The sequence below is a fragment of the Mustela putorius genome, unplaced genomic scaffold, assembly GCF_011764305.1.
Source record: "Mustela putorius furo isolate JIRA1106 unplaced genomic scaffold, ASM1176430v1.1 tig00000738_pilon_pilon_pilon, whole genome shotgun sequence".
NCBI classification, from domain to species: domain Eukaryota; kingdom Metazoa; phylum Chordata; class Mammalia; order Carnivora; family Mustelidae; genus Mustela; species Mustela putorius.
Window position 1 is genome coordinate 328,571 of NW_025421463.1, and position 11,556 is coordinate 340,126.

At 51.8% G+C, this 11,556-nt stretch overlaps 1 protein-coding gene and 1 long non-coding RNA gene across 2 annotated transcripts; one reads left to right on the plus strand and one right to left on the minus strand.

Annotated features, from left to right (window-relative positions):
* The first annotated feature begins 1,605 nt into the window (after nucleotides 1-1,605).
* LOC106003652 (polycystic kidney disease and receptor for egg jelly-related protein-like) lies at nucleotides 1,606-9,398 on the plus strand. The gene has a single exon (XM_045083983.1). The coding sequence runs from the start codon at nucleotides 1,606-1,608 to the stop codon at nucleotides 8,455-8,457; it is 6,852 nt and encodes a 2,283-aa protein (XP_044939918.1). The 3' UTR covers nucleotides 8,458-9,398.
* A 691-nt stretch (nucleotides 9,399-10,089) lies between these two features.
* On the minus strand, nucleotides 10,090-11,500 carry LOC123393071. The gene is made up of 2 exons (XR_006607766.1): nucleotides 10,757-11,500; nucleotides 10,090-10,278 (listed from the first exon to the last, which is right to left on the minus strand). It is a non-coding gene; the product is annotated as an uncharacterized LOC123393071 (long non-coding RNA).
* Nucleotides 11,501-11,556: the final 56 nt, after the last annotated feature.

Sequence of the window (11,556 nt, forward strand, 5' to 3'; positions counted from 1 at the left end):
CTTCCAGGACACCACACCCTCCTACTCTCCATCTTGACCCACTGCCTGTCTCTGTCTGCCTCTCCTCTAAGGACCAGAGACAACCAGAGTCTGTCTCCTTCTCCATCTGGGCCTCTACCCTACATGCCTCTGATGACCCAATATGAGTTTTCAGCCCTGACCTTTCCGGATGTCTTAGCTCAGACTGATAAAACAAATTACCTCCGGGGGGGGGGGAGCGGAGTGGGGCAGGTGTCTGAACAGCAAGGATTTATTTCTCACAGCTCTGGAGCCCCACGGCCAAGCTCAGGGTGTCAGCATGATCGCTTCTCAGTAAGGGCCATCTCCCTTCCTTGCAATGGCTGCCTTCTCTGTCCTGACAATGGCCTGTCCTTCGGGATGGTGCACTCAGAGAGAGAGGATAAGAAAAGAAAACCCTATTACATGTTGCCTTCAGAAGACCACTTTACATATAAAGACATACATAAGCTGAAAAAGAAATGAATGAAAAAATGATATGGCATGGAGACAGTAAGCATAAGAAGGCTAGTGTGGCTATTTCATTTCATTTTCCAGGTTTATTCAGATACAATCAACATATCATCTGGCATTGAACATCACATGAAACGGACTTCCAAACAGAGATGATTACTGAGATAAAGAGAAACATCTCATCACGAGACAAGGACCAATTCACATGGACGTAACACCAATGTGTATCCATCTAATAGAGCCTGAAAAGACATGAAGCAAAGATGGACAGAAAGAAAGGGTCAAAGACACAGTTTCCCAGTCAGCACAGGAGAGAGTAACAGCCTCTCTCAGCGAGTGATAGAAAAATTAGAGAAAACCCAGGGGAGACATAAAAGATGAAACACTCGGGTACCCACTCTCTTGATCTAGTTGATGTCTGTAGGACAACCTACTCAATGGCAGGAGACACACCTTGTTTTTAAGGGCACCAGGACCATACAGCAAAGTAGACCACACTACTGTATTCACGACAGACTTAAGTTAGAAACCAGCATATCTTAGATTTCGAACAAGCTCCAAATACTGGGAAATTAAACAACCCATTTGAACTGATGGTTCAAAACCCAAACAAGGGCAAGTAGAAATAGTTTAAATTGAATGATAAGAAAACTAGGCACGCATGCAGGAGGCAGTTTAGCAGTGTTTGGTGGGACATTTACAGCATTAAATGCTTCTAGAGAAATGAAGATCTAAAGCCAACGATTGGGGGTTTCATCCTAAGAAAGTAGGGAAAGCAAATCAAGAAACCCAGAGTCAGACCTCCCTGGGCTCTCAGCGAGTTCACATCCCTGTGGTTTTGGCCAGGAATAGGTGAGGGGTATTTGCAGGCTTTGGGGAGCCTTGTGCTGCCTTAATTAGATGAGCAGTCATGCGGCCAGGCAGGGGTCAGGGTACCACGGGGCCCACCCATTATTACCCACTGAGTTCGAACCGCAGCCCACGAATCAGCCCTCCGCCAGACACGGAGGTAGTCTGGACCCTGAGGCCCGCCTCCCCTCCCCCTCGCCCCCTTCCAGGCCCGCGCCCGCCACGGCGGTTTGCCAGACCCTGCGGTTGCGGCAGCGGCTCCCAGGTTCCCAGGCAGGTGGCGCTATGGGGCGCAGAGCCCAGCTTCTCCTCCTCCTCTTGGGCCTAGGCCTGGGCCTAGGTCGCGGGCGCCTCCCGCGGCCCACCACTCCCCACAGGGACCTGGCTGCCATCCCCGACTCCCGGGCGACCGCCACACCAGAGTCCGGACCCCGCCGCCCGGATGCAGCCTCGGCCCGCCGTCCCTCGCCAGCCGCCTGGACTCGCGGCCCAGCCCTCGGAGACGCGGCCGCGCTGCGCGCTTGGAGGGCCGCCCCGGGCCTCGGGGAGCCGGCCGGCAGCGCCCGCGTCCACCTGCGGCCCCGCGCGGCCCCTGGCGGCGGCGTGATCCTGGCCGGTGGCGGCCGCCTCTGCCTGCCCCGCGGCCCCGCGCGCCCGCTCTGTGTCCTGCTGCGCGTCCGGCTGCGCGCGCGCTTGGCCGCCGCGCCCGCGCTCGTGCACCTGCGACTGTCTGCGCGCCGCGGCCGGCTGTCCCTGCTGTGGCGCACCGCGCTGCCCCGCGCGCCCGGGCGCCCGGAGTGGACCTTCTGGCTCGTGCCGCTGCGGCCCGCCGGCCCTCGGCGCCCCCGCCGCTCCACCTCCGACCTGCCGGCCGCCGGGCCTCGCCCCTCCGCGGGCTTCGTGGCCCAAACGCAGTGTCCCACGGATGGGCCCACGCCTGTTGTCCTGGAAGCTCTCACCTCGGATGGGCCTCAAGCCATCCAGTCTTCCGTGTCCTGCCAGGTATCCCCAGAGGCGCCGTGTGAGATCACCATGGTGAAGATCAACAGGAACAAAGATGGTGAACCCTTGGTGCTGACCAGGAAGATGGAGGCTACCCTCAATGCCACCTACAAGTACAACTGTGCGAACTCCACCTTAGTCGTTACGTACTGGCAGGTGTTTTCCGTCCACTCGGTACATGAACTGCCCCAGTGGCACAGACCATTGGACATACCAATCTCGAAATCAGGGAGGGTACCAACATTTCTACATATCCCTCCAAAATCTTTAACTTGGGGGGTGTATGTGATGAGATTCGTAGTCGATGTCTACATGAATCCAAATAGGCCTCAGGCCTCGGCCTCAGATTTCATGTATGTCAGCATCGTTAGAAGTGACCTAGAAGCAGTTATTCCTGGGGGTCCCAACAGAACAATCAAATTCACAGATCAGCTGGTTCTGGATGGAACGGGGTCGTCGGATCCAGATTCGGACAACCCTTCGCAGGGACTCCGTTTTTCTTGGTACTGTACCACGGATCCAAAAAACTACCAGGGATATAAAATCACAGTGATGAGCAACAGCGTCTGCGCCCCACAGCAGACTAATCTGAACTGGAAGGAAGCCTCTGGCCCTGTCCTCACACTTCAGCCAGGAACACTGAAAGGTGGAGGTGTGTATTTCATCAGAATGGTGATCCACAAGGGTGATAGGAGAGCCCATGTTGATAGAAAGGTACACGTGCTCAAAGGACCCGCCCCCGCAGCATACATCTCGTGTATTGAAAATTGTGATGCCGTTTTGGGTATTTCAGCCAGATTTTCTTTGTTTCTCCATTGCACAAATGGTTCAACAAGCCAGGATGTGTATAAATGGTCGATTCTGTCATCACTAGGGGATGAGGTAAACTTTGATTGGGTGAAGCACACCACAACAGGAAGGAATGGGGCTCATTTGTCTATAAAAGCTTTTGCTTTGAAGGATTTTCCTGAAGCTAAGTTTTGGGCTTCTGTGCATTTAGCAACTTGGAGTGGGCATAACGTGGACTTGAAGCACCCGTTTGTTATTAACTATGTCCCTGAAACCGGAGAGTGCAGCATTAATCCAGCTACAGGAGTTGCCTTTGTTACCAGGTTTGTCATCCGGTGCCATAATTTTAAGGATAAGAACATCCCACTTACGTACAAAATGGTAGTCTCTGATTTGTATGGTTTGGGTCAGATCAGTTCTGTGAAAGAGAACACCTTGGGGGCCATCCTGTATTTGGGGAATGAGTCCACATCGCCCCCTTCATTTCTCCCCGTGGGTGTGTTGGCTAATCGTTATGCGATGAAGATATCTATTCAGGTGTATGACTCTCTAGGAGCTTTTTCTCAGGCGACTTTGTATGCAACCGTACATGCCCCTACGGATAAAATCTCAGCGAAGGGCGTGCTCGATCGCTTATTCAATTTCACCATGGGACCAAATTCATCGCTATCTACTTTGCTTGACAGCCAGGAATTTCTACGTGCAGGCTATTTAATATATATAGCAGCTTCTGTTTTGAATATCATGAAACCTGAATTAAGTTTGGAAGCTGACAAAGCCAGACTCCGGGAATACCTTGTCAACCAGACTTTCATTCTTCCCAATAGCACTTTGGTGGAAATTAGCCAGGTTGTCATGAGTGTTACTGAGTTAACCCAGACGACCACTGGATTCACTCGAATGGCTCAGAAACTGGCCACAGTGAGGATTTGGCTAGCAAATCGAGCCCTACAACAGTCTCGACAGAAGGATTCACACGTTTACTCTGAACAAATAGAAACAGTGAGCACTGGGATATTAACAACTTTGTCTAATATTTTGAAACTCACCGTTAGCTATGAAGTGGTCGATGAGCCTTTCTACGTATTGGAATCGCTAGCAGACACAGTATTGGTGGGTAAAGTACCAGGGAACGAGACCACTGCAATGACAGCCTCTAGCTTTAAGGTGTACCTCAGGAAAACTGAAAAGTGGGATGTTACCAATATCTTTAGGAATGAGAAAAGCAGTCAATATTATTTTCGTCCGACGCTAAATGTGAGTATTATTCCTAGTTTACCTGAAAACGCTCCAATTTCCACCATGTTTTGTGAGTTTGCAGATGATCCCTTTCCTTGGATGAATGATCAGGAAAGCTGTTCGGCAGAGGTGGTTGGATTCAGGATGACAGGAACCACACCTGACGGCGACGTGGTCGAGATCATGCCTGATGTAGCAGAAGTGTACATCGCCAGAAAAAACTTGAGCTTTGCAGCTTTTAACCTCACAGTGGGACCCGAGAGTGAGACCGAGGGAGCTGATGAGTCCTTGAAAAGGACGACAGGGAAGTTTAGGGTTGAGGTGGACAGCAGTGTAGTGAAGGAGTTGCTGGTCCACATTGTGACCGAAGCGACCGTGTTGTTCACGGTGTTGGTGTACGCTGGCAGTGAAATTACCCCCACTGCTCTGGTCGCCACCTTCCTTGTGCCCCATGACTTCCCTCCCATGACCAACCAGAGTGACCTGTTTGACTCAGCCTGTGCCGTTAGGGAGGCCCGCGTGGTTTGCCTTCCAGCGTCCCTGCTGCAAGTCATAGCTCAGCGAGGCGGCTCGCCTGAGTGCACCTTGGTCATAGCTCTGCAGGCACCTCGTTTTGTCCTGGCAGCCAATGATAAGCTCGTGAGAATCGCTCTTTTCAGCGCTCACTGCCTAGACATGTATGGGATCCAGAGCGATTGGAGAGAAGATACCTGTGTTCTCGGAGAGAGGACCACGTGGCGAAGAGTGCACTGCATCTGCCAAAGGACAAGGAGGGTCCGGCGGCAGCTGGATCTAATAAAACAAGCCAGCAGGCACTTGCAAACCCACTTTTTGACGGCCACTGTGATTGTGATCCCCAATGCTGTGGACCTACGTTTGGAGGTCATCAAGAACGTCACCCATAACCCTGTGACGCTCTTCACTGTGCTTTGCATTATGCTGATGTACATAATCCTAGCTTTCTGGGCCTTACACAGGGATGACATGGATCAGTATCTTCGGCAACACGTGATAATTCTACTTGATAATGATCCATATGATAAGGTGTGCTACCTTGTGACGATTTTTACTGGAAGCCGTTATCGGGCCCGGACAAGGGCTGATGTCTTCATGCAACTTATGGGAACGGAAGGTGCCAGCGATGTGCATTGTCTGAGCCATCCGTATTTTACAACCTTCTACCGGGGAGGCATCAACACTTTTCTCCTAACCACGAAAAGGGACTTGGGGGACATCCATTCCATTCGTGTGTGGCACAACAATGAGGGCAAATCCCCCAGCTGGTATCTAAGCAGAGTCAAGGTAGAAAATCTGTTCAGCCGACACATCTGGCTGTTTTTATGCCGGGAATGGCTTTGTATTGACACCTCCTTGGACAGAACATTTCGTGTTACCAACCCAGACCAGCCTATCAACAGAAAGGACTATTTCTTGATTGATTCAACTTACAAGCTGGGGAGAGATCACATGTGGTTCTCTATTTTCTCTGGCATCATTGCTAAACCATTCAGCAGGCTGCAGAGACTGTCCTGCTGTTTGGCAATGCTGATGGCCTCCCTTCTGTGTAATATTATGTTCTTTAATCTTGACAGAGCAGAAGAAATGGTTTCCAAGGAGGGGCGTTATGTTAGGTCATTGATGACAGGACTGGAAAGTGTCTTAATTATGATCCCTCTGCAAATACTAATAATTTTTGTCTTCACCTACTCCCAGAGGGAACCTCTTGTGACTCTAGAAAGGGTATCTCCCAGGAAGCATTATGTGGTACCCGAAAGTGGATACTGGGAGGAATATCTGGAAAAGTGGCATGCTCAGGAGACTGTGCATGAACCCATCATGGAAGCTTCCAGGTCTCCACCTCAGAAAAGACAGAGAGATCACAAGTATTTAGCCAAAGAGCCTTCCATTGCATGGCACATGCATACGAAAGGAGCAAGCAAGGCCACAGGTGCCAAGGAAAAAAATATAAATGCTAGTAACACAAACATAAATAACAATCAAGATGTTGCTGGTGGAAAAGACCATGCAGGTCCTGTAGAACTCAAAAGGAAGAGCAGGATCGTTCTGCCCTGGTTTTGCATTTATATAGCTTGGTTCTTGGTTTTTGCTGCATCTACTATATCTTCGTTCTTCATTGTATTTTATGGTCTGACCTATGGCTATGAAAAGTCAATGGAATGGCTCTTTGCATCATTTTGTTCATTCTGTCTGTCGATTTTTCTGGTGCAGCCATGTAAAATTATACTCTTGTCAGGCTTCAGAGCAAGTAGGGCCAAGTATTGTAAAAATCTTTCTTGGGCAGGCAGGTTCGGCCTCACTGAGATCACTCTTCGCAGCAAACTGAGCCAGGAAGAAATGGGGAGGCGTCACGAGCAGATCATGGAGCTCCGAAGATCGAGGATGTACCAGCCCCTCACCAAAGACGAAATCCTAATATTCAAGAGGAAGAAGGCAATTAAGAGAAGGGCTTTCCTGTTCCTGTGTTACGTTCTGACTCACTTCATCTTTCTAGCCCTCCTGTTGAGGCTCGTCGCCCTCCTGCATCACACGGACAGCTTTTACTATAACCAGTTTGTTCGCGATCGGTTCTCTGTGGATCTCGGCTCGGTGACCAAGCTGGAGGACATCTACAGGTGGCTGAACAGCGTGCTGGTGCCCCTGGTCCACAACGACCCGAATCCAGCCTTTCTGCCCGACAGCTCCTCTAAAATCCTGGGGCTTCCACTGCTGAGGCAGGTGAGGGCAAGACCTGGCGATAAACTCTGCCTGCCTGCCAACTTTGCCCAAACCAGCATGGGAAGAGAAATCCATTGTCATCCCAGCTATGGCACTGACCCGGAAGACACCAGAAGCTACTCTGGCCTTTGGAACCAAGTTCTCAAGAGGCCTGAGGATAAGAATACCAATGGGTTTACTTACAAGCCTCCAGGGAAGATCTGGGGGTATGTCTCCCACGGACTCTTACACACCTATGGGTCGGGAGGCTATGCGTTCTATTTTTTCCCAGAGCAGCAGCCTTTTAATTCCACCGTGAGGCTCAGGGAACTCCAGAGCAGCGAGTGGCTTGATGAGAACACGTGGGCCGTGATTCTGGAGCTGACCACCTTCAACCCAGACGTCAGTCTGTTCTGTAGCATTTCTGTCGTTTTTGAGGCGTCTCAGTTAGGAGTTGTGAACACGAGCCTGTCCGTGCACTCCTTCTCGCTTGCTGATTTCGACAGGGAGACTTCGGCAGAAATCTACTTGTATGTGGCTATTCTCATTTTCTTTTTAGCCTATGTGGTCGATGAGGGTTATATCATCATGCAAGAAAGGGCCTCGTACGTGAGAAGTGTGTACAATCTGCTCAACTTTGCTCTAAAATGCATATTTACTGTGCTGATTGTGCTCTTCTTTAGGAAGCACTTCTTGGCCACTGGCATAATTCGCTTTTACTTGTCGCACCCTGAGGATTTCATTCCGTTTCATGCGGTTTCTCAAGTAGATCACGCCATGAGGATCATTTTGGGTTTCCTGTTATTTCTGACCATTTTGAAGACCCTCAGGTATTCCAGAATCTTCTATGACGTGCGCCTGGCTCAGAGGGCCATTCAAGCGGCCCTTCCCGGCATCTGCCACATGGCCCTGGTGGTGTCCGTGTACTTTTTTGTGTACATGGCATTTGGCTACCTGGTGTTTGGTCAACACGAGTGGAACTACAGTAACCTGATTCATGCTACGCAGACGATATTCTCCTATTGCGTTTCAGCCTTTCAGAACACCGAGTTCTCCAACAACAGGGTTCTGGGGGTCCTGTTCCTGTCATCCTTCATGCTGGTGATGATCTGCATATTGATCAACTTGTTTCAGGCAGTGATTTTGTCTACCTATAAGAAAATGAAGCAGCCCGTGTATGAGGAACCATCAGACGAAGCGGAAGCAATGACCTATCTGTGTCGCAAGCTAAGAGCAATGTTTAGGTTTCTGACCTTCCAACCCAGGGACAAAGATGAACCAGAGTTCTTTGTCAACATGCTGTATGGGCAGCCAGAGAAGAATAGCCGGCAGTATCTGGGGCTGAAAACCAGAAACATCAAGGGGAAGAAAATGGTTTACCTTGTTGTGTGATGAGTGACAGGGTCAAGACCCACAGGCAAGAGATCCACCCCTGCCCCGGTGCTGGTTCTCTGAATGTTAGGAATGTTCAATGGCTCAGCAGTGCTCTCTTCCCATGTCCTGCACAATGCACACCCCTACATTCTGAAGTGTCTCCACCTTTGGACTCTACTCCTGAGTGTTAGGATTCAGGGCATGTCTGCAACATGGGAGCCCAGGGCCGATTTCCCTCTAGAGTGATACTCATTGTTCGTGGAGCCCATAGATGTTTAGAGTAGTAGAGACCTGGTGTTGGGTAGGGAGCTCTAAAGGGTCCCCACTCTACTTCCCTAGGGTAGAGCATTTTCATTCTGCAACTGTGTCCCTCGGGGCTAGGTGTCAGGAGTTTGTGGGTTCCTCAGTTGCTCTGGGGGATCCCCTTGCAGAGCAGAGCATGGAAACGCCTCTCAGCCCGCTGCCTTCTCCACACCCCCAGCCCACCCCCCACCCATCCAGCTGGGCCAGGGGTGGAGGGACTTTGTGCCGAGATCAGGATCCGTCTTTTTGCTTTTGATTCTCGGGCTGGGATCTGAGGGTTGGAAGACTGAGCTTCCCATCTACTCCTGAGGGCTACTGCTAGTTAATGCTGTGAAATGTAATAGCTTTTTCCGGCCAGTAGACATGAATTTTGTTCAACAACAAAAAGGGTGTGTGTATGTGTGTGTGTGTTTGTGGGGAGGAGTGGGTTCACACCGATAGATAATAAGTGTTCTGTATATTGACTGTAAGAATTTGTGCATCCAGGTGTTGGGCTTTGGGCAATTACAGCATGGTGGAATACTACAAAATAATAAAGAAAATGTGGTTCATTGTGTAAGAGCAATATGGCTCGCAACTCTTACAGTTCTGCTCAGAAGCATGTTCACTTATGTAGATGCCACTTTAAGCTTTATCGGAATTAAATGTGAGATAGCTCCTGTGAGACTTGCTGTGATTTTTGCGTGAGGGGTGTATGTACAGGTGGATCCTGCCTTCCCCATGGAGAGCCAGTGAAGGCGGACAACTCAAGCAGCTGGGAACAACTTTGTCCCAAAATGTGAGATTTCTCCTGTGAGACTTGCCATGATTTCTGTGTGAGGGGTGTATGTAAAAATGGATCCTGCCTTCCCCAGGGAGAGCCAGTGAAGGGGTCAACCCAAGCAGCTGGGAGACAACTTTGTCCCAAGGCTTTGATATTCACTGGGTGCCCTGTGGTCCTGAGCTGTGCTGGAATGTCTCACAGACACGCACATGTGCTTTCCATGCCACTCACACAAGAGTGCCTGAAGGTCAGATTTGGATTTTCTTTTCTTTTTTAGGATGTTATTGAGTTGAAAGAGAGAGAGAGAGAAGGGACAGAGGGAGAAGCAGAATCCCCGTTGAGCACGGAGCAGGAAGCAGGCCTAGATCCCAGGATGGATCATGACCTGAGTGGAAGACAGAGATTAACTCACTGAGCCACCCACATGTCCTTCTCTTTTTATCTGTAAACATGTGGTTTCTTGGGAAACCATTTAAAAAATATTTTGAGGGGGCACCTGGGTGGCTCAGTGGATTAAAAAATATTTTGAGATACCGCCCATCCTTTGGATTGGTTTTCTTCTTATATTACAAATGGTAGAGAGCTCCAATTCAAAATTAACTTTATTTTCTACCAAAGAGAGTGATTTGCTCTTTCAGTATTTCCCGTAGCTCTCGTAGTCCATCTTCTAACTTGTGTAGCCTGTCTTAGGGCTTGAACAGTATTCTAGAGACAAGGTCATGTATCTGAGTGGTTACCGGTCGTACATGAAAAGCTTCATCCAGATGGTCCATCTGTGGGCAGACACAGCAAATAAAGTCCGCAGTTTATAATCGTGGCTGTGATCCAAGGAATGCTCTTGCTGGAAACACCCAGAGGTCCTATCTGCTAGTAAGAAAATCTGAGTGTTTCCTCAGCGCTCCCCGTGGTTCACGTCCCGGAATTGGTGTTATTCCCAGAAATGTCTTGTATCTTCCTTAATTCTCAATTGCCCAAAGGAAGAAGGCCCAGCCCCAGGCCTGGTGGCTTCAGGGGTCTCACAGTGCTTGCATACCTAGCAGCAGAGGGGCCTGGAGACGGGCACGTTGGGGAGGCACGAGGGAAGAGCGGGTCTGAGGCTGGGGCATGGGACCCCGTGGGCCCGAGGGCCCTATGGAAGCTGAAGCTGGGCAGGCTCCGGAGGGCCGGGTCGTTGGGGCTCAGATCGCCACCGGCATCCCTGGCCACACTTGGGGTAGCTCATGGACATGTCCGACGTGCGCACTGCTTTACCGTGTCCACGGGGAAGAACAGGGCTCCCTTTGATCCTGTCTTGGCTGCTGCCTGGGGTGGACACTGACAGTCTTGACCGTGGCGCTCGCCCAGGCCTGGGGTCCGGGACTCACATTTTAAAGGGGGTGTGGGGACAGGGAGTTAGGAATCTGGGTTCAGGCGCTCCCGTCCAGGCAAGTGTGTAGCGAGAGGACGCTGGACGCGCTGCGGCCGCCTGGATTCTTCGAGGGCGGGTGGAAAATCCAAGAAGCATCGGAGAGCCTCAGAACGGTCACCAGCGTCGGTCCAGGGGCACGGCTCAGTCAGGAGGAGCGCGTGACCTTCCCTTTCCGACCCAGAGCCGCAGAGGCGGAAGTTCTCCAGAAAGCCCCGGGGCGGGCTGGGGGCGGGCTGGGGGCGGGCTGGGGGCGGGCTCGCGCCTGCGCCGTACGTAGCCGCCGGGAGGCGGAGTCGCGCAGGCGCCGCGGGTCGTGCGCCGCGTCGTTCCCGGCGGCGCTTCCAGCTGGCGTTGCGGGGCGGTGTTGCCCGCGGTTGGGCGGTAGATGCGGAGGAGCCCAGGTTGCCAAGGTCCTGCAGCAGCCCGGGAGGTGCGCGGCCGTCCGGCGAACTGAGGCTCCGGTGGAGGTCGCGGGTGACACCGCGGTGGGACAGGGCCGCTGCCGGCCAGAAGCCCCGGGAGAGCGCGAGGGAGAGCGGCGGAGCCCGGAGCGGGCCCAGGGGCCGGCCTGCGCGTGCGCGCTCGCGGCCGGAAGCCCCGCTGCCGCCGGGGTGGAGCCGGAGAGCGGCGGGCCGTGGGGCCG

Bases quoted from the DNA above. Each gene is read 5' to 3' on its own strand.
- LOC106003652 (XM_045083983.1), top strand. From the start codon at position 1,606: ATGGGGCGCAGAGCCCAGCTTCTCCTCCTCCTCTTGGGCCTAGGCCTG.